Source organism: Chanos chanos, chromosome 13, assembly GCF_902362185.1.
Source record: "Chanos chanos chromosome 13, fChaCha1.1, whole genome shotgun sequence".
Classification (NCBI taxonomy): domain Eukaryota; kingdom Metazoa; phylum Chordata; class Actinopteri; order Gonorynchiformes; family Chanidae; genus Chanos; species Chanos chanos.
In genome coordinates this window covers 5,435,484-5,462,444 of record NC_044507.1, presented here as the reverse complement: position 1 = coordinate 5,462,444, position 26,961 = coordinate 5,435,484, and the positions used below count along the sequence as shown (strand labels likewise).

The 26,961-nt window shown below is 40.1% G+C and overlaps 2 protein-coding genes across 2 annotated transcripts in view; both read right to left on the bottom strand.

Moving 5' to 3' along the window:
* Nucleotides 1-4,252: 4,252 nt before the first annotated feature.
* The window catches only part of LOC115826341 (aldo-keto reductase family 1 member B7-like), a 28,861-nt gene continuing 6,152 nt past the window's right edge, over nucleotides 4,253-26,961 (bottom strand). Inside the window, exons 2-11 of the mRNA XM_030790142.1 lie at nucleotides 9,106-9,198; nucleotides 8,726-8,893; nucleotides 8,092-8,208; nucleotides 7,798-7,875; nucleotides 7,440-7,556; nucleotides 6,323-6,435; nucleotides 6,031-6,118; nucleotides 5,843-5,926; nucleotides 4,976-5,058; nucleotides 4,253-4,565 (exon numbers count right to left, since the gene is read on the bottom strand). Coding sequence (XP_030646002.1) covers nucleotides 4,532-4,565; nucleotides 4,976-5,058; nucleotides 5,843-5,926; nucleotides 6,031-6,118; nucleotides 6,323-6,435; nucleotides 7,440-7,556; nucleotides 7,798-7,875; nucleotides 8,092-8,208; nucleotides 8,726-8,893; nucleotides 9,106-9,195 — 972 coding nt within the window. The 5' untranslated portion in view covers nucleotides 9,196-9,198 and the 3' untranslated portion in view covers nucleotides 4,253-4,531. The remainder of the gene's footprint in view (nucleotides 4,566-4,975; nucleotides 5,059-5,842; nucleotides 5,927-6,030; nucleotides 6,119-6,322; nucleotides 6,436-7,439; nucleotides 7,557-7,797; nucleotides 7,876-8,091; nucleotides 8,209-8,725; nucleotides 8,894-9,105; nucleotides 9,199-26,961) is intronic.
* LOC115826671 (NACHT, LRR and PYD domains-containing protein 12-like) lies at nucleotides 12,618-20,454 on the bottom strand. Its single transcript, XM_030790556.1, has 9 exons — nucleotides 20,378-20,454; nucleotides 19,515-19,581; nucleotides 18,896-19,115; nucleotides 16,942-18,736; nucleotides 15,890-16,063; nucleotides 15,033-15,206; nucleotides 14,319-14,492; nucleotides 13,390-13,563; nucleotides 12,618-12,795 (listed from the first exon to the last, which is right to left on the bottom strand). The coding sequence occupies exons 1-9, from the start codon at nucleotides 20,452-20,454 to the stop codon at nucleotides 12,618-12,620; spliced, it is 3,033 nt and encodes a 1,010-aa protein (XP_030646416.1).

Here is a 26,961-nt window from a genome sequence, read left to right as displayed (position 1 = left end):
TTTCACATTGTGTTTACTGTCGATGTTCACGCTGCCTATCAGGTTACTGATTGAACTTCGATCTGTGTGTATGCATGCGTGGGTGTGTGTGTGTAGCAGATCAATGTATCATTCCACTTGTTTATTTCTTTAAGCCTGAGACCCCGCCCCTCGTGCCCATGCAGACTTCGGAAGTAGAACTCCGCCCCTTCTTCCCAGTCTTTTAACCGATATCACAGGGTGTTTTCGTGTGGTCTCAATGTTGCTGCTGTGCGAACGTCCTGAAAATGTTTTAATTATTGTCAGGGGAAACTATGGATAAACATCAGTGATCACAAATTATCGACTTGGAGAGATTATTAAAAGGAAACAATCACAACGCAGAGGTAGAGATAAATGAAGAATTAAGACCGTTACAACTGGTGTGCGTGACCCTCCTTCACTCGTCGCTGGATGGACTACTAGAGGAGCGCTATCGCCTGTCTCCGAGTACGAGTGGGGGTAGACTGTGTTGCTCTCTGCTACTAGAGTTGGTATGACATCGCCGAATTCCGCAGAGACCGACGGAATGAATACGGTTGCATGGTTAAACTGTTTTTGAGAAATAATACTGATAATATCTAGAGTTTGTATAAACAGTAGAATACGTTATTTACTTTTGAGTGTCGTTTAAATTGAAGTAAGTTACACGATTCGCCTTGCTTGGAAATAATTTTGGTGATGTATTCAGTATTTTAATTTTGTTTTTGAGAGTAATTTACATGCACTAGTTTGAGATACAGTGTTGCTATTGACTATCCTGAGTTATTTTAATTAATTTTTGGTGAGAGTTACATATATGTACATATATATATATATATTTTCTTTCATTGATTTTTGATATTTCCATAACTGAGATTTAATCATGGATAGCTCTAGTTTCCCTTATGGTGTTGGTAGAGGGAGGGGGGTGCACATATTTACTCCTATGCCTTCTGTGGGTGGGTTTACTAGGGATGGGCTCATTACCTCCGCACCCGTTGCTGAGTATGGGGGAGATACACAAACACATATTGTGAATCAGCCACATAATGCCACTGTAGATTCTGTGAGCTCTCCTGCCCATAACAATGTGACGACTGAACTGCTCAGTGACATAGTGAAACAGATAGGGAGCAGTATTAGAGAAAATATTGTCAGTTGTCCCGAATCCAGAGGTTTGAGTAGTTCCAGTTGAGTAGTCAGAGTGAGCCAACGGCCAATGTGAATAACCTCAGACCTGTCGACCTGTCCAGAGTTAACCTCATAGTTAAACCTGAAGTGAGAGATCCAGTAGTCTTCAGAGGGGATGGCACGGAGGGGATATCCATACATGAGTGGGAGGAGTCTGTCAGAGGCTACCTGAGAAAGAAAGAGGTAATTCTACAAGACCAAGCTGATGAAGTATTGAGCAGATTACAGGGGAGAGCCCGTGATGTTGTTAGAATTGGTCTGAGAAGCAATCCCTTGGTTATCCTTAGTGAAGGCCCCAGACCAATATTTGATATTCTCAAACAGCATTTTGGTGAGACAGTGTCCTCTTGCATGCCCCTGGCAGACTTCTACGCTACCCTTCCCTTTCACAACGAGCTCCCTTTTGACTACTGGATCCGGCTTAACAAAGCCATTGATACGGCAGAGGAAGCTTTGAAGAGGCAGGGTAAAATCCTCGACAACCCAGCTTGAGAGGTAACGGTGATGTTCATTCGCCATTGTCCCGACCCTGAGCTCACCCTGGTGTTCAAGTGTAAGCCATTAGAAGAGTGGACTGCAGGTGAAGTACAGGTGAGACTTGATGAATGTCAGAGAGAACATAGACTCAAGCAGTGTCAGCTCACACGACATACTGGTGGTGTAACGTCTCCTGTTAGGCGCACGGAGGTGTTATGCTCACACGCTCAGGCTGCAGAGCAATCTCCTGCCCCACAGCCATTGCCATCTACCACACAGCCCACTGAGAGCCAGTCCCTGGAGCGTGTGATCTCCTTACTTGAACGCGTCCTGGAGCAGGGGTCCTCTCAACGGAATAGTCCACCACGTAGGCCCCAGCGGAGGCCACGAGACGCTGATAGGTCACAAGGCCCATGTCAAATCTGTGGAGAAGGAAACCACAGCACAGTTGACCATTGTCACATCTGTGTTTTGTCTGTCATGCACCTGGCCACAGAGCTTCAGCATGTACAGCGACCCCTCAGCCCAGTTCATGGTCTGCTCAGCCAAGCAGCAGCATTCCTGGTCTGCAGGGAAACTAGATGGCACACAGGAGGAGAGGACAAGTGGGAGGCCAGAGAAAATGTCCCCAGAGTGTGACGCTATTGATTTGGAATCTGTGTACTCTCAGTTTTGTGACTCAGCTGAAGATAACTCTCAAATAATATTTCAGAACGTACAGAGGCTGAATTCGCATGACAACTTATTCTACACTAAGGTATTGGTCCAGGGCATTGTAGAACTTAAAGCCATGGTTGATGGTGGATCCATGGCCTGCACTTTAAGCTCACATGCACTGTCCTTGCTTGAAAAAGCTGATGTACTTACCCCTGATGCATTGTCTCCTACATCAGTCACCTTGATTGGTTGTGGTGGATTGAAGACGAGCCTGTTGGAGTGTGTGTTCTCCAGATGAAAGTGTTGTGTCTCAGTTCCAACTCTTATTGTTGATGGACAAGGTGATGATCTTATATTAGGTAGTAATGTCATTAAGCATCTAATTCATGTAAAAAAAAAAGCATCGGGAGACTACTGGGAAAAGATGCTGACCTCAGGCCAGAAACATACAGATGAGGAAAACCTACTGAAGCTATTGTCATTTGTAGAGAAGTGGAAAGGAGGAGCCATGCCTGAGAAGGTGGGAACTGTCAATGTCAAACATGCTGTCATGCTGGAGCCCATGCATGAGCATTTGGTGTGGGGTAAGCTTCCCAGGGGCGCGTACCTCTCTGCTGGTAGCACAGTTATAGTCAAGCCAAGTGAAGCACGCACAATGCCGAGAACTGTATTGGTAGGGAGAATTGTGACGCCATTATGGGGAGATGGCTGGGTCCCTGATTTGTTCGTACATAACATGCACGAACTCTTTTCTCTTTTTGGCTCTTTTCTGGCAAACGAATTTCACTCAAACGAGTGTAGTGAGGTAGAGTCTGTAACCATATCTGTACAAAAGTGTATGAAAAGAACAATTACGCTGCTTAATGGATAGTGAAAAGGCAATCAGATGAACTGGACCCAGCAGAAAAACAAGACGCTGATTGGTTGACATGCATGTTTGGTATGTTGTAAGAGCGCTGTAGCGTGAGGCAAGCAGCGACCTGAGGTGATGTAATGTACTGTTAAACGATGTAATGGAACTGTTTTCAGTTTGAAAAATACTATTTATTTTTTTTAGGGTTTTTTTTCTTAGTTAACTCCTTATTCTCCTACTCTTATTTTTTTAATCCCCTATTTTGCTCTATTCTACTCCTTGGTGTCTTACTCTTTATTTATTTAAATCCTTTACTGTACTCTTATTCTTACGACTAGTGTCTTACTCTTTATTTATTTAAATCCCTTACTGTACTCTTATTCTTACGACTAGTGTGCTCTTATTGCTGAGTTGACCTGTTTCTCTTGTCTCACACATTTCATTGTACTGTTGACCCCGTGTTAACCTACATATGACAAATAAACTCTTAAACTAAACTCTTAAACTAAACTAAACTAGTTATAAATTTGATTGCTGAATGTATATATATATAAGTTTGTGATCTGCTGGATAAAAAAACTCACGTAGCCAGTGCGCCACTGCCTGTGGCTGAGAATCACTGGTTCTTTGCAAAATACAGAGCTTGTAATAGGAATATTATGGTTGTTGACTGCTGTATGTTTGATTAGTTCACTTTTTTTTTAAAATTTAATTTAATTTAATTTAATTTAATTTAAATTTGTTTTTATTTTCCCACTGAAAATGAATGGGAAAATTATAGATCTCTAGTGCTACAATGACGTATTGCACACAGTGGCAGTCGATAGCTGGATTCAATGGTCTTTTGCTCCATGACTACAGTTCAGCTGGGGACAGATGTAGTATTTCTACAGTTAAGATTCGATGATGCTGCGGTGCAATCACATTTGCATTTTCGTGGAAAGGCATCTCTAGTTTACGATATTATCATATGTGTATTATTAACACGATATCAATATTTCACTTTTAAATATCATGGTTATCGTCAATGCCGGTATATCGTAATGTCCCCAGATTGAATCATGAACTAAATGATTTTGAAAATATTTTTATTATTCAGAAGTTGATATCTGTGCATAATGTTTTCTGAGCCATAGAGTAGAGCAAATGTTCAGCATTACAGCATTCGTAGATATATGCAAACAAACTGCATGTTACGTACGAAAAGTAACATTTATCTGGGCTACACATGTTATTTCATGACTAGGCTGAATCTCTAATTTCTTTATTGAATATAATCAAGAGTACTGATGATTTTTCACTGTGGGGGACAGCAGCTGTCTTGTGTCAAAACTGTCCTGTCCTTGGAGTCTTTCACTTGAAGGGGTAGAATGGGTGAGACTGAGCGCTGTAATGTTAAAAGACAAAAGATACACGGTTAACACCGCATGCATATTCACATCATTTTATCAATCTCAGTACATTTTTTTAATTATGTGTTTTTCCAAAATGTCTGCAGGTCCTTTGTGAAGTAGTGATTCGGATTCAAAGACTGGCCAACACACCATTACATTGACTGCAGTCACAACTACTAAAATGAATGATGACTCAAGACTTTTGGTAGGATAGTGTAAAACATGGGTGACAAACTCAGACGCTGAAACCTAAAAGTTCTACTAATTCCTTTACCTCACGATATTTATTTATCTCTTATTAGAAGCAAGTAGAAATCAGGAAGACCATCAGCACTGAGGGCTGAGTGTGAGTTGCTCAGACGTGAGTGTTGTGTGAAGAGGGAAGTCAAGATTAAGATCTTACATTTTCATGTCGCAGGCCCTCCAACCACGGTCCAGAGACTTCAGCCTCTTCATGTCCTCTTCAGACAGAGAGAAATCAAAGATCTGCAAACAAAGCAGTGTTAACAGGTCAGCATAGCACAGGCAATCCATAAAGATATACAGTAATCATTACAAGTTAAAAGAATGATAACCAGCGTAATTCAACTGGCTTGTGTTTCCTGGGGAACGATGTCTAATCAACCAAGCGACTGCCGATTTGAGACAAACTTAAGTTTGAATGAGAGCAGTCAGAGATGGTCTTTTTAAATTTACAATAAGTCAGTCCATTTTTGTCTTTGTGTCCTGTGTTGTATACTAGTCCTACATTTCTGAGTGCTAAAGTTCACGGTACAGTGTTAGATACAAACAACACTGTGCAGATACTCACTTCTCAACAACTAGTAATGAGTTTGTTTGTTTCCATGTCTGTCTGTCTATCTATCTATCTGTTTATTCATTATTGTGAAGATATTTTGCTGGCTTAAAGTCTTTGTTTTTTAGACACTGTGTTGTAAACATTTTTCACCTGCTGGAGCAGTATGCTCCTCTTAAAGCCAATCTGAGCTGATCAATATCTGAATGAATGAAACTGACAACAGGGGCAGGGCTGTTTCAGTTTAACATAAAGGACGGAATCAAAATAGATTACACAGAATCCTTAATCAAGGTGTTTTTCTTGTGTCTTACTATTTGGTCATGTTAACTTCATTCAACATGGCATACCTTGGGCTCTGATTTAGATATCTGAAAACATTTGAATGTTTACAGTACAATAAGTAGCTCAAAAGGTCAAGATATGGAGACATTCTCTGGACCGAGAGACATTCATAGAGCACACAGTCATCACCTTTGAGTTGTCCACGATACGGCTGGGGGTGACACTCTTTGGGATCACTACAATGTCCTGTTGCACATGATACCTCAACAGAACCTGTAATAAACAAACACACACATACACACATTTAAAATGAGATAGAAAGAGATGAAAAGACAGGCATTCTTTTTATTGTCACTGCTGTGAGACGGTCGTCTTACTTGGGAGGGAGTCCGACCGTGTTTCTTGGCGATTTCGAGCACAACAGGATCCTCTAACAGTTTCTCAGGGTCTTTTTCTCCTTGGTGACTATTTGAGGAAGAAGAGTTGTAGAGAACATTTTCAGAAATTCAATAGTTCACTTTGATTTTTCCATGGAATGGTACATTTCACTTGGAGGCAGTGACTGTTTGATGAACTGTTGTAAAAATAATGAGACTGAGCTTGAAAAGTGTTGGGCAGGTGATCACATTGAAATCAAATGAATGGAAAATCATCTCTGTCTGAACTCACAATTCTTTGGGTCTTCCAGGAGACCCAAAGGGGCTGTAGGCAGTGAGCACAATGTTCTTGGACTTGCAGTACTTAATCAGATCTTCCTGGACAAGGTATGGGTGGAGTTCCACCTGATAGAAGATTGGGAGAAAGTGACAGAGCAGGTTCAATTCTCCTAAGGTACAGATCTGAGATCAGTTTATTTATTTGTTCATGGATCAAGGACAGAGGGAGGGAACCTGTCTCCAAGGTCATTATTTTTTGCTTTCCTTTGGGCAAATAAAGAGGCAGGTTTATTACCCCTGCAGCCACTGACTTTCTTTATATATAATCACCTGATTGACACTCATGTGATTAAGCATATTTCTTTATACTCAGAGAAAACAAATTGAAGTAGAAGTGCACGATTTAGTTCCCCATTTGTGTCAGACTGATTTATCACCTTAATCCCTATACCTCCCTCATCAAGGTAGATAAACAATATCGCTCATGGTTCTTTGTTTTATATGCATAAAAATATATGCTTCAGGTAAGAGAGTGACATAGACTGTTCAGATCACCTCAGAGAAAGATCTGTGAACAGTGTGTTTCATTTGCTCACAAAGTTAGGACAGAGAGAGGTTAAATTCTTTCTAAGATCAGTGCATTGCTCTTTAATTCAGTTCATTCAGGCAGTTTTTACCTGACGGACTCAAGCCGTTCTCTTTACACTCAAAAACAAAAAACTGAAACAGTGGCGCAGGAGTTGAGACTATGTCTGTGCCAGAATTAGTCAAATTAATCCACTTTATAAACTTAATCCGCCCTATAAACTTAATCCACCCTAACCAGCCAAACAAGTAGGACACTGCTCTCTGATTCATATGTGTAAAAATGTGAAGATGATGTAAGAACAGGACATTAAGAGGATATTATCATTTCTATGTCACTCCATTGCTAAATAACATTAAATTACTACCTCACATAGTCAGACATATGCTGCCGCTCTGAGTTTTTAAGTATCGTATTTCATGTTATATAAGTATGCAGTCCTCGGTCACTGACTAAGGAGGTGAAAAGTCACAACAGTCAGAATGAGTCAGCACAATTTGCCATCATTTGTTTAGATTTGCACTATGGTAATGCTGTGCAGAACCTGGTTGACTGCTGGTGGGACCTTGGCCACAGACAGGAGTCTCTCCAGTTGTTGGACATTGAAGTTGGACACACCGATACTCTTCACTTTCCCTGAAGCCTTCAGAGCCTCCATCCCCTGTAAAACACACGGCACTCTATTAACAGAACCATTCACCATTTACACGACGCTCCCTGAACGCTCAAACTAAGACTAGAATATTCCTCTCAGTTTTTCACAATAGTTTAAACAGTGGAATTCTTGCAAATTTACTGATTATCAGCTCACATTCAAACACAGTTGCCCTGATCAATATTTGTATAGAACCTTAAACTCTACAGTTGGAATGGAATTAACAGATTGTCAAAATTTCCTTTACCTTCCACACATCAACGTAATCAGTTTCATTGGTGAGTAATTTTCCATCTTTCATTGGGAAGAGTTCATCTCCCACTTTCTGTTCACAAAGGTAAAGAAAGTAATGCAATTCAAAACATTTTCATACGAAATCAGTGATGATAAAAATGTGCTTTTGCATGTATTAAAACAGTGGTTTTGTGTCCTTGACAGTCACATTCACACAAGAATAACATTAATAATGTCATCCTCAGCAAAGGTACTGTACTGTAAATGAGTGTGTGTGTGTGTGTGTGTGTGTGTGTGTGTGTATTACCTGAAGCCCCATGGGGGAGTGTATCAGATACAGGTCAATGTAGCCTAACTGAAGATCACTGAAAGATTTATTGAAGCATTTAGGGATGTCCTCAGGGGCAAAGTGAGTCGGAAACAGCTACATGAGGAGAACATTCATTAATCCAGTGCTCATGCAGAAAGTAAAATGGCCACACATTTGATAAACAAAGCCATTATAAAGGATACTCATTGGACAAACACAATCTCTATGAAAGCTAGTCACTGGATAAGCATAGTCAATACATGGCTCCAAAGACCCTAGGAAAATTCTCTAGGCAAAGATACTGCATGGGATATATATTTAAAATATCCATAATAACACTTCGGAACCACCACAGCGATGTGCCATGGCCAGTTTGTTGGGCGCACAAATCTGGCACAGTCAGCACTGAGAGGGACCCCAATTCATGCAGCAAGCGACAGTTTGTAAGAACATTAACATTTTTGGGTGGTATGCCTAATAAACTGGCCACTGAGTGTATATGCTGACGTAACTGTGTGAGCCACAGCTGCACACAGAGACCGTTCATTAGTTAGAAGGCTGGGAAGCTAATGAAGCCACCCACTGGGTGTCCTGAATACTCATGCTGATAGGTATATATTTCACATCTCACCTTGGTGACGACAAATATATCCTCGCGTCGAATGACGCCTTGTTGAATTTTGCCGTTAATAGCTTTTCCTACTTCGCTTTCGTTGCGGTAAGCGTATGCCGTGTCGATGTGACGGTATCCGGCATCAATTGCTGCTTCAACCGCTGCTTTACATGATCCCGAGGAGCCCTGTTTCAAATAAAAAAAATCTCTACGTAATTACAATATAAAACATTGCCAAAATCGATTATAATAACAACGAATCCACTTCAATATGTAACATGAAGCAGTTGCATTTTAAAGGTGAAATATACTAGTGTAAGCTGAACTGAGATCAGTGGACTATGTTTGGAATCAGAGCATATGTCAAAAAGGAGAAAAGAATAAAAGACTACACATACCTCTGCTCCCCATGTTCCCAGTCCCAGCAGTGGCATAAATCTGCCATCATTCAGCTTCACTTTACTGGTCTGAGCACTTTTTGAACTCATTATTTCTGTAGTTTTAGACAAAATAGAAATGAATGAGAGATCACAGGACTTCTCCTTTCACTTTGCGTTTACTGTTGATGTTCACGCTGCCTACCAGGTTACTGATTGAACTTCAGACTGTGTGTGTGAATGCGTGTGTGTGCATGCGTGGTTCTGTATGCATATATATATAGACACAAGCGCATGTGCAAGCTCGTTCTTTTGGACATCTAACAGGAACTACAGGTCTGACACAAATCTGACTATTGTGGTCATTACATTATGCTCCATATGCCTGTCACCTTTCTCCCCATTACACAGATGTGCAAATTCATGCTTTATCACCTCGTTTATTTTGTAGACATAGAATATGAGAGACATGAAACGAGAACATGACAAGCATTGCATGCTAAGATATGAAGGGAATAAATATGAAATAAATAGTGAACTCTAGTGAAATGTTGATGTTGGAGAGTCTGTGACAAAGTCATGTTGTTCAGTATGGCAAATCCAAGCCTGTTTCTGGGGAGAGAGAGAGGGAGAGAGAAAGAGAGAGAGAGAGAGAGAGAGAGAGAGAGAGAGGGAGAGAGAGAGAGACTTCCATTTGGACACATTTACTAAACAGTTCTTTTTAGTTTTCCCAGTTCATAATTTTTTCTGTGTAAATGGATGTAAACATCCTGAAACAACCTTTAAACGTATCCTTTTACAAATACAATGGGTGCAATAGTCTAAATAAAACCTCTCCCATATATTTTGAAATAACTTTGAAATAACTTTTTATTTTGCACATGATGCTACAAGTCTCAAATTTTTCAAAAGAGCTAAGTCTCCTGATTTGGCAATAGAGTTAGCATAACACCTTGACAAAACAGCGGCAGTAAGCTAAAAAACGTCTCAGAATACAGTTCTAAATCCATTGTTAAGAGTTTGAGGATAAAACCTCTCTCTGGTTGAGGGAGTCTTTGAAGGAGCTGTTTTCTATAACTAGACTCATTGTCTATGGCTCTATAGAGAGTTGAATAGAGTTTCACTACATGCAGAATCATTTTATCCAAGTGAGAGGTCAGCCTCTGATGAGCGAGATAGGAGTGAGGCATTTGTTTTTGCAGCTGGATGTTGTAAATAGAAGAAAAAATGAGATGGGTGTGTCCATTTCCCTTATGGTATCTAAACGGGACCTTATCCTGGCCCCTGTCCCTCTCTCCAAATTCCCCTGACTGTTTTAGATTTTCAAAATCATCTTTCATGGTGCTCCATTGCATTATTTATATGTTAACATGTCAATAACATTTCAATTTTAAAAGAGAAAATATTAATTTTTACAGCAACTACATGGTGATCGGAACACAAAATCTCTGCACATCACTGTCCACTACAGCTAAAAATTCAAACTCTTCAAACTAGAATTTCTATTTATGTAGCGTCTTTCATACATACAGTCTGCCTGAAGTGCACACGCGCGCGCGCACGCACACACACACACACACACACACACACACGCGCGCGCACACACACACACACACCATTTTGAACTTTTCATGAAAGGGTTTTGAGAATGTAGAGTGTGTTGCATTATAGCCTACAGAAAAATAGCAATTTGTCCACTCATCACACAGTTCTGCAGTGCCCATTAGACTCATTGTGTCATTGTAGACTTACCTATTGTTGTCTGAAAGTAGAAATTTCTTCTCCAGCTCTCTTTATCTTACTTTCACTTTCTTGTTTACACAAGAAATACTTTGCAGAAGAGGAGGTGGAGCTTAGTGTGTGGGTGCTTGCGTGTGTACATGCGTGTGTGTGCGCGCGCGTGTGTGTGTGTGTGTGTGTGTGTGTGTGTGTGTGTGTGTGCGCGTGCGGTTGTGTGTGCACACGCGTGTGTGTATATCTCATCTCTTCACTGTATAATAATAATAGTTGTCTGTTTCTAAAATTGATAAAATTGATTGTGCATTCATTGAAATAAAGTAAGGGACTTTATTTTAATCCAGTATAATAAACAACCGTAGTAATAAATGCCCTAAAATGTAACATGTGTAAACTCATTTTCTTTAAAGGGACCATGTCTCTTGCAGATCTATTAGATGTAATTCATATACAGTTGCCCTGTCAGCAATCAGCAATACATGATTTTAAATTTTAAATCCCTGCCCAAGAGTTCTTTATTTACTTTCTGCTTGTTTGTTCGTAAAGTTCTATGGCTGATTCTGAAAGATAGAGGAAGAACACGGCACAGAAAATAGACAAACAGCTCCGTGAGCAGTTATATAAATTACAAAGACTCAGCAACTATAAATAACAGTACAAAATCCATACAAGTATACAGGCCATGAGTAAAATCTTAATAAATACAACAAACAAACCAAAATATAACTGCTGAACAAGAACAAAACAAAGTAAATAACAACAGCAACTACAAAATAAAGAGAGAAAACTGTGAATACAGTGTGGCTCAGGTAAGGGGATCCAGTCTGTGCTTCAGTGTCTTCACACAGTTTTACAGGAAAATTACAGAAAAAGAAAACCTTTTTTTTTTTAGAGAGAAAAAATCTCTTAAAGTAAAATGTATAAAAACAATCAAAACAAGCAAGGTTATAACTTAGGCAGATTGTTTGAAAGACAGGGGAGTCAGCTGTAGCTACGAGGGTCTCAATTTCGATATCTGTCTGGGTTGTAGTAAAAGGTGCAGCCAGCAGAGGTCAGAAGAGGGCTGAAACAGGTCCGGCTGGGAAGCACTTGATGAACACATCATGTAACGTTTATTTTAAATCATTTTAAATACTGACACAAAATATCACACAGCAGGTATGCTTATGTAAATTACTGGATCAGTAATTTTCTGTTTTTCATTCATGTTTGTGTGAATATGAGTTAACTGTGCGATGGAACTTCCCTGTCCTTTCCTGTTGAAACCAGCCTCAGTCAACATCCTCTCTCTCTCTGAACCATCAGTCTTTAGCTCCATATGTAGTGATCTCAACCCACCTATCCTCTTCAGTCATGTCACTGGTACAGAGAGAGCTGGAAAACTTATAGCCTGTGAGAAAGAGTATAACACTATTTGGCAAATAATAATGAGGATGATCATGATCACCATCATCATCACTGTCATTATTGTCATCACTCCTGTCGTCATCATTCTCACTGTTGTCATTATCTGATATCTCATATTCCATATTCTTGTCTGTGATGACAGTGTTAAACAATGTGGTTTGTTGATGACATTATTTTGTTGAACAGAGGATTCTATTATTGTGAAACAGATGTATACACAGTGCCTTAAGCACTTAATGCGTAATTGTGTAGGGAAATTAGAACACAAGATTTTCTATATTCACACGTGCTGGTAGTTTTTTATGTTTTATTTTCTCTCTTCTTACAAAACCCATCCATATATGCATGTTTAAAGAATCATTTTCACCATATTTTAGATGAACTGATACTCACTTCAGTGTCTCCAGCTGACAGCCTGGATCCTCATTGAGAACTCTGAGGTTCTCCTCTCCGAAGACCCCAAGTTCATTCCCGGACAAAAAAAGAGTTTTTAGAGTTGAGGGGCTTGATTTTAAAGCTGATACCAGGGAAGCACAACCCTCTGCTGTGATGCTGCAATACTGCAACCTAGAGAGAGAGAGAGAGAGAGAGAGAGAGAGAGAGAGAGAGAGAGAGAGAGAGAGAGAGAGAGAGAGTTTGTAAATAGTCCACACAAGACAGTAACAGAAGAAAGCTATTAAATCTCAAATTCTGTTTCAATCTCAATGGTGACTGATCTGCACAATGAAATAAAGAGAAACTGACTCATTGTGTGACAGAGATTGGTCATGTAGTTCCATTATCCTTATTACTTTACAGTTTCATAAAGTTAAAAACTTACACAGCTACAGAATAAAAAAAAAATATATATATATATATATATATAGAGAGAGAGAGAGAATATATATATTCTCTCTCTCTCTCTCTCTCTCTCTCTATATATATATATATATATTTATATATACATATTCATTATAAAGGTGTCAACTTGAATTAACAGTATACTGCATTAATAAGATCATAGATGTCCAAATTACTTTATGCACCGACAAATTCTAAATTTCAACTATAGTATATAACATGCACCATAAGTGCCACTATACTGTTAATAGATATTGTCACATTTGGGTTTTGTGTGACCTGCTGTTTCTATATTGCCTAATCATTTCATATGTCCCTCACTTCAGAGTCTCCAGTTTAGAGTCTGGATCCTTCAACACAGCAGAGAGCAGCTTCATTCCTATGTCTCCTGTTTTGTTCCAGCTCAAATCCAGTTCCCTCAGGTGTGTAGGATTCAGTCTTATAGCTGAAGCCAGGGCAGCACAGCCTTCCTCTGTTATACTGCAATCACATACACTGCAGAGAAAGAAGGGGTTAGGGATATTATGGGTTAGTACTTGATGGTTAGTACTCTATGAGAAGTTGACTTTCCATGACTACCCATAAAGAGGGACGTTGATGTCTGTACCAAACTGAGCTTATTTATTAGCGGGTTCAATTTGACCAGTCTTTGGCATTACAGCTTTCTCACTTAAGACCCGGAGTTTAATTCAGCAAGCAGCAAATACAGCCAATTACAGAAGTATGACAAAATGATAACATTTGCATTTATTCACTTGACAGACGTTTTTATCCAAAGCAACTCACAGATCAGTGAGTGCAAAACATCTTCAGGAGGAAGTGATCTCCTAAGCATGACTCCTGATTCTCAAGGTTGTTTCAAAGCAAGTACTCTGTCACTTTCACTCCAGAGAACATTTCAGTGTGGGTCTTTTACAGGAGGAATATTCTATTAGGGTTGTCCTTGCTTGGATTCATGTACTTTTTCCACCACTGATAGTCTCAACTCAGACATGTGTGCACACATATCAAAGTATCTGAAATAATGCTTTCGAGATGATCATGTTTCCGGATGTTATTTCAATGTTATTTCATTAGTCTTGTTAGTGATATTTCTGATCATGTTACTCTAAAATTGGGGTAATTGCATAATGACACTTTTATAATTACATGTTATAAATATATGAGTGTAAGAATTTGTTTTTATTAAGTGGTTACATTATACAAATGCAAAGATAAACGTGATATTCAGGACACATAATAGTACTGACCTCAATTTTTCCAGCTTACACTGTGGATCCTCCAGAAGAGCAGAAAGCAGATCCACACCTGTGATTCCTGGTTTATTTTCACTCAGGTCCAGTTCTCTCAGGTGTGATGGATTCGCCCTCAGAGCTAATGCCAGAGCAGCACAACTGTCTTCTGATATACTGCAGCAGGACAGCCTACAGAGAGAGATGGAGGGCATTGTCAGGGCATCAAAGCAATTCAATGAATTCACTTTTTCTGTTAGCAATGTTATCAAAATGTTTGCCCTTTGCTAACCTGCCATCCCCCTGTATACTCAATAGAGAGGTGTCACTAACCACTGGGCCATCTCCCCTGTTGGCCATTAGGCCATCAACCCTGGTAAAAAATAACAAATTGCCTACTGCACACACCCTGAATGTCTGATACAAACTTCAGAGTTTCTTTTATTTCCAGCTGTTCATCTTAACATTGTTATCTTGTCAAACTGTATGACATCCATAGATGTCTGGGATGTATTTCTAATCCTTTGATTATAATAAGAGAACAGTTCCACCACGACACAGAAGGGGTGCATACTCTGAGTCTATCTTATCATATGACTGTTTTAGAATTACATATGGAACAATACACATGTGCACCATTTACAAACACATATACGTGAGGGGTGTCCTTTTTAAGTTATTACATTGTACGAAATTATCAAAATAAAATTCTGTTGTCAAAGCAGTGCTGACCTGAGTGTCTCTAGTTTACAGCGTGGATCCTTTAGTACAGCAGAGAGGAGTATCACTCCAGTATCTCCTGTTTTGTTGAAGCTCAGATCCAGTTCTCTCAGGTGGAAAGGGTTAGATCCCAGAGCTGAAGCCAGAGCAGAGCAACTGTTCTCTGTTATACTGCAGTATGACAGCCTGTAGGGAGATTCATTTATACACTCAGAGTTCAGGAAGTAACACTGCATGTGATAAAACAACATTAAATGTGTTTTAAACTGCATTCACAGTATACTGTATTAACGCAGCTACTGTCCTTAAAATGATTTACTCTTTGTCTGTTTGTGAGTTTGCAAGAGGGAAATCTGGTGATATCTAACTTCATCTCTCCCCGTAGAAATGTGGAAGGCTGTAGTGACACTCAGAAAATCATATAGAACTTCAGAGTGCTACATCAGTTTGGTAAATTGTTCAATGTGATTTTTGTGGTGGTGTTTTGGGGTATAGAGGAATTTTTAAATAATTCTTATTATATTTAAGAATTATTTGAATAATTCTTTCTCTCTGTAAATGCAAGGCATCATATGAGATGTGCTCTTTCAAAATTGAAATATATATATAAAAAAAAAAAAAAATCTATTTCATCGTTATAACATTTGCAGTGTGATACATTATTTTTTCCTGTATTTTCTCACAAATAGGGCACTCGGTTACGTGTCTGCAGTCTGCGTCACAAAACCACAAATAGAGATACCCTCTCTTATTTTAGTCTCCACATTAACATCCTTACAGACATTAAATATTACAGCATACACTGGACATACTTTATGAGTGAGCCACTCAAGACACATGCAACCGTCACAGAGAAGACTGTACTATACCTCAGACTCTCCAGTTTACAGTGTGGATTCTTCAGTCCAGCACAGAGCAGATCCACTCCTGAGTCCTTCAGTTGATTGTAACTCACATCAAGTTCTCTCAGGCTGGAAGTCTCTGAGTCCAGAACTGATGCCAGCACTGCACAGCTCTTTTCAGTGAGGTTACACTTACGGAGCCTGAGAAAGAAAAAAACACGATTTCATGTCAGAGACCAGCACTTTAAACACAAATCAGCACTCCCTTACAGTAAATACAAATACTAAAGCAGTAGAAATGTGCTCCCAAGCATGTGAGACCTAGGGTTGGGCGATGTGTACTGTATTGGCATATGACGATGTCTATAGTGAAACATCACGATGGACGATGACATTGGGGGGGGGGGGGGTGTCTCATCGGCTACTCCTGTACAGGCACTATAATTGATAAAGGTATGATTGGGAGCAACTTATTACGCTTTACAGTAACATTTTATTTGTCTTTTATGGCTGTTACAGCATTACCTAATCAGAAAAAAAGTAAATAATTATTTGAAGTCGCTGACGTCCAGCCAAATAATTAGCCTAAACTAGGGCCGCTACAGATAGAATGCGGAAAATTAGGATTATAACAGCCAGGATGTGACAATAAATCGGCAAGAGTTTTCTCTAGTCATTACAATATTAATAATTCATTGATTATAATTTTCCTAAACGTGAAATATTCTCAGTTAAATGTACAGGGCGAGACAGGGTAAAAAAGCTTAGGAACAATATAAGCATTAGGAATTATTTGTTTAAGACAGGTATAGCAGAGAATGGAGGAGTTTACTCTGTAGGTATGTTTTAATCCTCAGTTTTTCAATACAAATAAAATTTTGCCCCCTGATTTACGACGCTGGGGTCAACATTGTGATAATTGTCATGCCATCGTCCATCGGCCCAACCCTAAAGAAGCCTATACATTTTAAGTAATATAAAATAATTATAAAATGAATTCTGCTAAGCTTTGCCACTTTTTGTCTTTTTGTGGGAAACAAAACATGCAATGCTTTCCGAACATGTGTCTGAGAACTTACAAAGTTATTCTGGAAGCTTTGACCACTGGCAGGAGCCTCAGTAGGCCTTCATCTGATCTGATGAACTTCTGTAAGTCAAACACATCCAGCTCCTCATCTGATGTCAGTAACACAAAGACCAAAGCTGACCACTGTGCAGGGGAGAGCTCAGCAGTGGAGAGAGGACCTGTCTGCAGGTAACTTTGTATCTGCTCAACCAAAGAACTATCGTTGAGTTCATTCAGACAGTAGAACAGATTGATAGATCTCTCTAAGGCAAGGTTCTCACTGAATTTCTCTTTGATGTACTTGATTGTGTCCTCTTTGTTGTAAGGTTTTCTGTGTCTTTGTGTTAGGAGACCTCGTAAGAGAATCTGATTCGACTGCAGAGAGAGACCAAGAAGGAAACGGAGAAAAAGATCCAGGTATCCACCCTCACTTGTTAAAGCTTTGTCCACTGCAATTTTGAGTAGGCGGGGCATAGTATTTTTTCTGAATTGCAATTTAAGGTTTGTCTTTGCTGATTCCTCAAAACAGAGGACATTTTTATCATCATTGATGAACATCAGGAACACATATAAAGCTGCAAGAAACTCTTGAATGCTCAAGTGCACAAAGCTGTACACAGTCTCCTTGTGCAGACCTGACTCCTCCCTAAAGATCTGCGTGAACACACCCGAGTAGACTGAAGCATCAGTTATATCAATGCCACACTCCTTCAGATCATTTTCATAGAAGATTAAATTGCCCTTCTTTAACTGCTGAAATGCCAGCTTCCCCAGCAACATAACACTGTCTTTATTCCATTGTGGATTGATTTGACAAGACCTGTCATATTTATGATTCCTCTGTTTGGTCTGAAATATCAGAAAGTGGGTATACATTTGTGTCAGAGTCTTTGGGATCTGTCCACTCTCTGCTTCATCCAATATTTTCTCTAAAACAGTGGCTGAAATCCAGCAGAAGACTGGAATGTGGCACATGATGTAGAGGCTCCTTGTTGACTTGATGTGGGTGATGATTGTATTGGCCAGGTTCTGATCACTGATTCTCTTGCTGAAGTACTCTTCTTTCTGAGAATCATTGAACCCTTGTATCTCTGTCACCTGGTCAATACAATCCAGAGGCATTTTGTATGCTGCTGCTGGTCGGGTAGTTATCCAGAGGAGAGCGGAGGGAAGCAGATTCCCCTTAATGAGGTTTGTCAATAGAACATCTACAGACGCTGGGTCTGTTACATCAGACCAGCTTTCATTGTTGTGGAAATCCAGAGGTAGTCGACACTCATCCAGACCATCAAAGATGAACACTATTTTATATTTGTGACTGCTTAGAAGCACTAGTTCATTTGTCTCTGGGTAAAACCTTTTAAGAATGTCATTCAAACTAAGTTTGCTCTCTTTCACTGAGTTAAGCTCTCGAAATGGAAGTGGAAATATGAAGTGGACATCTTGATTTGCTTTTCCTTCTGCCCAATCAAGTACAAATTTCTGAACAGAGATTGTTTTTCCAATGCCAGCAACTCCTTTTGTCAGCACAGTTCTGATGGGTTTGTCTTGTCCAGGTAAGGGCTTAAAGATGTCATTGCATTGTATTGTTGTCTCTGGTGTTTCTGGTCTCCTTGATGCTGTCTCAATCTGTCTGACCTCATGTTCATTGTTGACCTCTCCACTTCCACCCTCTGTGATGTAGAGCTCTGTGTAGATCTTATTTAGGATTGTGGGGTTTCCTTGTTTTGCTATGCCCTCAAACACACACTGACATTTGTTTTTCAAATTTGATTTGAGAATGTGTTGACAACTCGCAAACTGTTCATCTGACAGAGAGATGAAAATCTTCATTAAAATATATTATGGACAGCATTAGGTGTACTGACTGGTTCACTGTTCACTTCCTCACAAAATTCTTATCATTCATGAAATTTTTAAACAAAATGTTCAGTTAATGAAACCATTAAATTTCCTATCACTCTTACTTTTCTCCAGTGTGTCAGCAAGACCATGCTGGTTCATGCTCCTCAGGACACTCAATGTGATCTTCAGGACTCCTTCTCTGACACTGCTCTGTTCTTTTTCATTCAAAGAGCCACTCTCAGAGTATTCTGAATGACTTGGGATGTTCCAGAATCTCTTCAGCTCTGTCTCTACCAAGGTGATTATCTTTTTCTCAAGTTTCTGAAATGCAGAGATGGAACACGTTTAACATTGTTACAAAACAGTCAAGATTAAAACAAATCAAGAGACTTTCATGCTGTACATTGGCAAAGCACATACTGATCTGTCTGTCTGTCTGTTTATTTTACCCCCTTTATACTTATTTGTGAAGGTGAATTCCTCATAAAACTAGTCTATGCTATGATACAACTAGTTTCCAATGCAGGAGAGTAAAGGCTTTCCATTTTGATGTTACAGCTTTTTTGTTAAAGTCTAAATTATTTAAATTAATTATCTAAATTATTTAAACAAAAAAGGGCCGATATTTAAAACCCAAGGTGTATTAATCCTATTCTGATCATGTTTGGTTGGTAAATTGTTTTCAAAACTAAGATTTTAGATGTCGGCATTAATATGAAATGGTTAAGAAGAGGAGCACACCTGTAAAATGGAGGCCACGTCTTTCGGAGGTCCAGATTGAACACTGGGAATCTCCACCTCAGAAAAGCTATCACTATGAGACCACATTAGTGAAAAATTTTTATGTCTGTGTGTGTGTGTGTGTGCGTGCGTGTGCACATTTGACAAAGTAAAAATACTGCGAGGTAAATTCTTTAAATTTGAGGAGAAATATAAACATAATATGAATAATAGGAAAAAACATAATGATAAGAAGAACACTGAGAAGTAAGAGATGATACATGTATAATCTGGTGTTTTGTTACTGAGCATTTTTGTATTGCATTAAAAATATGGTCTCATTCATTCTCAATCATTCTCATAAAACTCTCTCACTCTTTGTACTTATAAAACACAACTAAGAGGCAGTTAGTATTTACCATCTTGTTATCTCTTGCTCTGATGGACTGGATTCTTCGAAAAGCGGTGTGTTCTCTGTTTTTGAACCTCTGAAGTTAGGTAGGTCCCCGTTTTGTGAATGATCACTCTTCATGGACAGATCACTGGGTTTAGGTGAGTCTGATCTCTCTTGCTGAAAACTGTCATCAGCACATAGTGAGAGATTAATTTTAATTACTCTATTTAAAATCTGCGCATGGCAATAAACAACAATCAGTCAAATTTCTTAGATCTTCACACTTGAATCCTTTTCATAGATATACAGTAGAAACTTGAGCTTGGGAGTAATTAGTACACACAGGTAAGAGATGATCAGTCATCGTTTCCATCAATATGCATTTGACACACTCTTAAAGAAACACGTGCATGCATGCACGCGCACGCACACACACACACACACACACACACACACACACACACACACAGTGCACGCTTCATCATCTTACCTGTTAGTGTCATATTGTGTGGAGATGTGGGTTTCGGGGCCTGATCCCATGGTCTCGCAGTCTTTACAGAGACTCATTGTAGAGATAGTGTCCTCTCCTCAGGCACAGAGCATGGGTTTCACTGAAGCTCTGGATAAAATAATCAAACAGCAGCAAACACAATACATTACACATACATCACACAGAGAGATGACTACTTTTTGGATTTTTGATTAAAGATGTGAAGGTGGTAAAGTCTTTGAAGTAATCTGTATTATAGTGAGTTCAAAGAAATGTGAGACAATTATTGCAGGCCCAGTTTTTTTTTCTTTTTTTTTTTTACTTTGTTCAGCTGTTTTACCTTTTTAGTTAATGTAGCTCCTCTTTCTTTGAATGGTCACTGCTCATGGACTCTTAGGTACGTATGATTGTGATCTCTTATGCTGAACACTGTCAACAGGTCAAAATGAGAAAGTTATTTGACAACATGTATAGACTTACAATGGTGTACAAATCAAAATAAACAAGGAACGGACACTAAAACATTCAAAATAAACAAGATTATCAGTCCAAATCACAGGCTAGCTTCTGCATACTCAGTTAGCCAGTAGGATCCTACAAATATTATCATGTAAGCATGATTTGGCCTTCTTGTTATTTTAGAGGTGAATAGTTACTGGCAAATGGTGTTTTCTTAAAGCATCACAAACAATACACACACATGCACACACACACGCACGCACGCACATGCACATACATACATACACACACATATACACACATATACTTAAACACACTCATACCCTTATATATATGGATACACATGTTCTTGAGAGAAACTCAGTTGGGTTTCATTTTCTGTGTGAAAGGTAACTGATCGTCAGGGAAGGGCCAAAACATGTCCACTGTGAGGGACATTATTTAAGTTCCTCTTAAGTTACAATAAGTGTCATTTACGAATGAAATTTAAAATAAGTATGACGAAGGTAAAAGTCCGGTGATGGAAAACCATTTCTAGTGTTGTTGGCATAATCCCTAGATAGCATAAGTACATTTAAAAGTAAGACTTATTAAATCTGAATGAGGTAGGCTATAACATAAAATGTTCTACCTAAAAGACCACTTTTTTAAAAAACAAAAAAACAAAAAACCTGTTCTAAAATTCAGGACAGACATGATCAGTAAACAGTAACTTTACATTCTGAAAGCTGCATTAAGAGCTAAACATGATACTCCCTTAAGCTGTCATATCATACAGTGAAACACAGTCAATTCAACGTAACACTTACTGAGTCCTCCATTCTGTGTCATGGTGATCATATTATTTTTTCTTTAAAATTGTATTTGGTAAATATGTTGAAGATTTCAGTTGTAGTACTTACTGCAAGTGAAAATAATTTCCGCGTCTCTGTACTTTTGAGTCTTGTCTTGAGGAGTGGTTCATTCCAACAAAAATGTAGATTAACAGGAAAAACATGATCTACAGGTTCAGATAAGAAACAAAGTCCAAATCAAACTAGATGCAACTAGACTGAAGCCATTGCAGAAAAGAAAGTACAGTATGTGTACACAGTACCAAATCAATGAAATATTTATTTGTTAAATTCTGCTCTATACATATAACAAATGAAATCGGTATACATAGTATTTTTCACTAAAAAATGTTCCCCAAAAGGATTAACACAACCATCTAACATGGCGCATATTCTTGCCAAATGCATTTCTACACTGTGTACACTTTTTAAAAAATAAGTGCAATTTATGCTGATTTGGTTAGCCTTAACTGTATAGCCAAATACTTCTATACAACAAAACAAAAAAAAAGGCTGAGAATAATTGTTTCGTCATTGTGTAAATTGTGTAAATTTCTCTTTTCTGCTAATTACACAGATGTGCAAATTCATGCTTCATCAGCCAGTTTATTAGGGTGAAACAGCATACAGACATGAAATGACCACATGACAAGCATTGCATGTTGAGATATGAAGAGAATAAATATGAAATAAACAGTGAATTGCAATAAAATGTTCATTTTGGAGAGTCTATGACAAAGTCATGTTGTTCAGTATGGCAAGTTCAAGCCTGTTTTCGGGGAGAGAGGGAGAGAGAGAGAGGGAGAGGAAGAGAGAGAGAGAGAGAGGGAGAAAGAGAGAGAGGGAGAGGAAGAGAGAGAGAGAGAGAGAGGGAGAAAGAGAGAGAGACTTCTATTTGGACACATATTTTCTGAACAGTTCTTTTTATTTGTCTATGACAACGTTCATTTTCTATAATTGCAAAATACAGTCATGCCTGAGCGAGAATGTGTGTGTGTGTGTGTGAGAGAGAGAGAGAGAGAGAGAAACATGATGCACATGGAGTAAATGCATAAACATGCATTGCATATTAAGATATGCTGCCAGAGCCAGCCGCTCAACTACGAAATAAACAGTGAACTGTTCTGAAATATCCATTATGGAGAGTCTATGCTACTCAGTACTCAGTGTATAAAGTGTAATCCTTACAGTCGAAATTTAAGCACAGCATACAGATGTTGTAAATTGTAAATTGTAGATGATGCACTAATAATCTTCCGCGACCAGTGTCATACTTAAAAAAATGTATTAGTGTGTCAAATTTAAGCAAGCATTTAAGTTTGTCTTTGCTTTCAGCTATTCAAATCTGATTCATTTGGTTTTGAGAGAAAAGCTATAGTGATCTAGGGAGCAGAAAAAGGAATGGATTGAGTGTTTATCAGTAAACACTGAGAATTTGTAAACAGTGAGTATGTGTTGTATATGTGTTTAGTATGTATGAGTATGTGTTTAGTATATATGAGTATGTGTAGAGATGGTTATGCATTGAGAGAATGTGTGCGGCTTCTGTGAGTATGAGCAGAATATGTGTTGAATATCGGATTAAAATGGACAGATATTGAATCTGGCCACTAGAGGGGGACCTTGAGCAAGAGTTAAACTCTTTCACGTTGTGCTGTTAATTATAACCCAGTAATAGGTTTATTGTACTCACCTGCTGCTCCTTATTCATATTATTTAAACCCTGTGTTCTCCTTTAGTCTGTGCTCAGTCTTGGAGTTTAACAGATAAGCCTACTGTCCGATAGATAATGCTTGTATTCTCTGCTTTGCTTTCTCGTGGACCTTGTTCACTGAGCATCTGGTGTCTTCAATATCTTTGTAATTCTTGGTTTTCCTCTATAACTCTCCTCAAAAAGTGCTTATTTGCACCCAGTGAAGTCCACTTGTTCTTAGCTCCTGTCCAGTGAATCATCGTATGTGTGCACTAGAAAGTTCGCCTGCCATTGAGTTCAACTTAACAGGCTCCCACGGAGAAAAATAATACACCTGTTTGGTGCTCAGGTCCAGTGAAGTGACATAAATATCATATTCATCTTCACCTTAAGCAAACATATGCCTTATGTGAGTTTACCTTGTGTCCCTGTGGAACTCGAAAGGATTCAAGATTCAGTTTATGTTTATTTCACCATTTGTGTATTTAGGCAGGTACCACAAAATTATGCAACTATGCCTTTGATACAGTCGCTATAGCCTTCGCTAAATGGGAACAGCCATGCTACAGCTTTTACATGAAGTCATTTTCCAACAGTGGGATCTTCAGAACTACTGTATGTCTCTCTCTGTCTCTCACACGCTCTTCTGATTTCAATTCACAGACTTGCTCTCATAGCATTTAAGTATTTTAAGTATTCTAATATCATTCTCTAACAGTGATGATTTCATTTCAGCATGTAATGTAGGTGGTTTTACAGAGCTATCATTTTTAATATCATGGTTACACTTTACAGCATGAATTTCCTTTGTTCTTGTTACTTAAAGCCATTCACAGACACATTAGCAAATGTCAAGCTCTGTCTTTTATTGTACCTTAGACAGAGCAGGACAATGTGAGTATGTAATGCACTGATTTCCATTATAGCGCTGTTTACGTGTTAAATTCATTTTTACTTTCATAACTAATATGAACAAATGCCTTAGTTGATTTGAACACATCCTTGTTCATATGGCTGTCTGATGTACCTGCTATAAAGTGGTAGCCGTAGATCATTCATGGGTGCCTTATTAAGTTCTCCAACATCAAAAACCTGCAGTTTTATAACATGTCCTCTAGGTGGTGAGTTCCTACCATATGTTGCAGCTTGTTGAGGTGTAATTATTCAGTCTCTGGTTTCAGCCAGCTGAGAGAAAGAAGCTACAGTTTGACTGCAAGCTGATCAACACATGGGCTTGAAACGTCTTTCGCACTCCAATTTACAATTTACAATTTAGCATTTAGCAGACGCTTTTAGCCAAAGCGACTTACAATCAGTGCATCAGTTGGATTCCTAATACCTCATAAGCAGACATCACTAAAAAGACTGAGCGTCAATTTACTCCTTCGTATTGTGCCCCTGGAATTCTTTGACAAACATAGATACAAGACAAGTTTTTTTTTTTTTTTTATTAAGGAAGGGAGGTTAGGCATTGGGGGATAGGTGGGTTCTGAAGAGGTGGGTTTTCAGTTTCTTGCGGAAGATGGTGAGGGATTCCGCAGTCCTAACTGTATGAGGGAGGTCGTTCCACCACCGAGGGGCGATGGCGGAGAAGAGGCGTGGTCGGGAGGAGCGGCTGCCGGGTTCCCGAAGTGAGGGGACCGTCAGCTGACCAGAGGTCGTAGAGCCGAGGGTTCTAGTAGTGGTATACGGAGTTATTAGGGACTGAAGGTATGATGGGGCGGAGCCTCTTGTTGCCTGGTAGGCCAGTACCAGTGTCTTGAATTGGATGCGGGCAGCTACCGGGAGCCAGTGGAGTGTAGTAAGCAATGGAGTGACATGAGAGTGCTTAGGGAGGTCGAAGACCAGGCGTGCAGCGGCGTTCTGCATGAGCTGGAGCGGCCTGATGGCGCAGGTCGGTAAGCCAGCAAGTAGAACGTTGCAGTAGTCCAGGCAGGAGATGACAAGCGCTTGGACCAGGAGCTGGGTCGCCTATTGTGTGAGGAATGGGCGAATTCTCCTGATATTGTATAGGGAGAATCTGCAGAATTGAGTGACTGCCGCGATGTGACCGGAGTAGATTAGCTGGTTGTCAAGGGTTACGCCAAGGTTTTGGCTGCTGTGGTGGGGAACACCACAGATCCCTCAATGGTGATTGCAGTGTCAATCGTTGTTGAGTTCTTTGTGGGAAAAAACAGAAGCTCCGTTTTCTCCAGGTTGAATTGGAGGTGGTTAGTGGACATCCAGGAGGCAATGTCAGCTAAGCAGGCTGTGATGCGAGGCTGAACCTGAGAGTCAGAGGGGGGGAAGAAGAAGAAGAGCTGTGTATCATCAGTGTAGCAGTGGTAAGAGAGACCATGGGCGGAGATAACTTGACCAAGTGATCTGGTGTAGAGAGAGAAGAGGAGTGGACCAAGTACCGAACCTTGTGGGACTCCCGTGTGGAAAGGGCGGGGGGAGGAGACCGATTCCCTCCAAGAGACCTGGTAGGAACGGTCAGATAGATAGGACTTGAACCATGCGAGTGCAGAATCCGCGATGCCCAGCCCAGCAAGGGATGAGAGGGGTATCTGGTGGTTGATTGTGTCAAATGCTGCGGAGAGGTCTAGGAGTATGAGGACAGAGCTGAGAGACTTCGCTCTGGCCAAGTGGAGCTCCTCCGAGACAGCAAGGAGGGCCGTCTCGGTGGAGTGGCCGGCTTTGAATCCAGATTGGTTCTGATCCATGAGATTATTCTGGAGAAGATATGGAGAGAGTTGGTTATATACTGCACGTTCCAGGGTTTTTGAGAGAAACGGTAGGAGAGAGACTGGACGGTAGCTACTGACATCAGCTGGGTCTAGAGTGGGCTTCTTAAGCAGTGGCTTGACCCGTGCCCTCTTCAAAGCAGAAGGAACTTTGCCAGTAGACAGGGAGCTGTTGATCAAGGATGAGATGAAGGGCAGAATGTCGTCCGAGATGGCCTGAAAGAGAGGGGAGGGGATGGGGTCTAGAGGACAGGTAGTAGGACGGTGGGATTTGATAAATAGGAGAGCTTCAGAGTCAGATAGAGGGGAGAAGGAGGAAAAGATAGTGGGGGAGGCGGAGGGTGCAGGATCCGAGGTGGGAGGGGATGGGGGGAGGGAGTCGTAGATGCCTTTGATCTTCTTCTCGAAGAAGGAGACAAAGTCATCAGCAGATAGGGATGAGGGAGGAGGAGGAGGAGAGAGGACAGAGGAGAAGGTGGAGAAGAGTTTGTGGGTGTTAGAAGAGGAGGAGTCAATCCTGGAGTGGAAGAAGGCAGATTTAGCAGAGGACAGGGTAGAGGAGAAAGAAGGAAGAAGAGAGTGGTAGTGGGATAGGTCGTTGGGGGATCTCGATTTCCGCCATCTCCGTTCAGCCGCGAAGTTTGGCTCTGTCAGCGCGAATGCTGTCAGTCAGCCAGGGACTGGGACCGGAGAGGCGAGCCGGCTTGGTGACGGGGGGGGGCAGAGGGTGTCCAGGGAGGAGGCCAGTGTGGAGAGGACTGTAGAGGATTTCTCCTCCACGGGAAGAAGAGAGAAGGTTTCCACAGATGGGAGAGAGGAACAGACCATAGAAGAGAAGGCGCCAGAGGAGAGGGTGCGAAGGTTGCGCCTAGC

What these genes read in the sequence shown, in the direction of transcription:
- LOC115826671 (XM_030790556.1), bottom strand. Translation starts at nt 20,454, where the DNA reads ATGAGTCTCTGTAAAGACTGCGAGACCATGGGATCAGGCCCCGAAACC. An exon ending in ACGTGGCCTCCATTTTACAG is followed by an intron (nt 19,116 to 19,514) that starts GTGTGCTCCTCT and finishes CAATGTTAAACG; the next exon opens with TGTTCCATCTCTGCATTTCA. An exon ending in TGTAAGCTGGAAAAATTGAG is followed by an intron (nt 13,564 to 14,318) that starts GTCAGTACTATT and finishes CTTTCTCTGCAG; the next exon opens with TGTATGTGATTGCAGTATAA.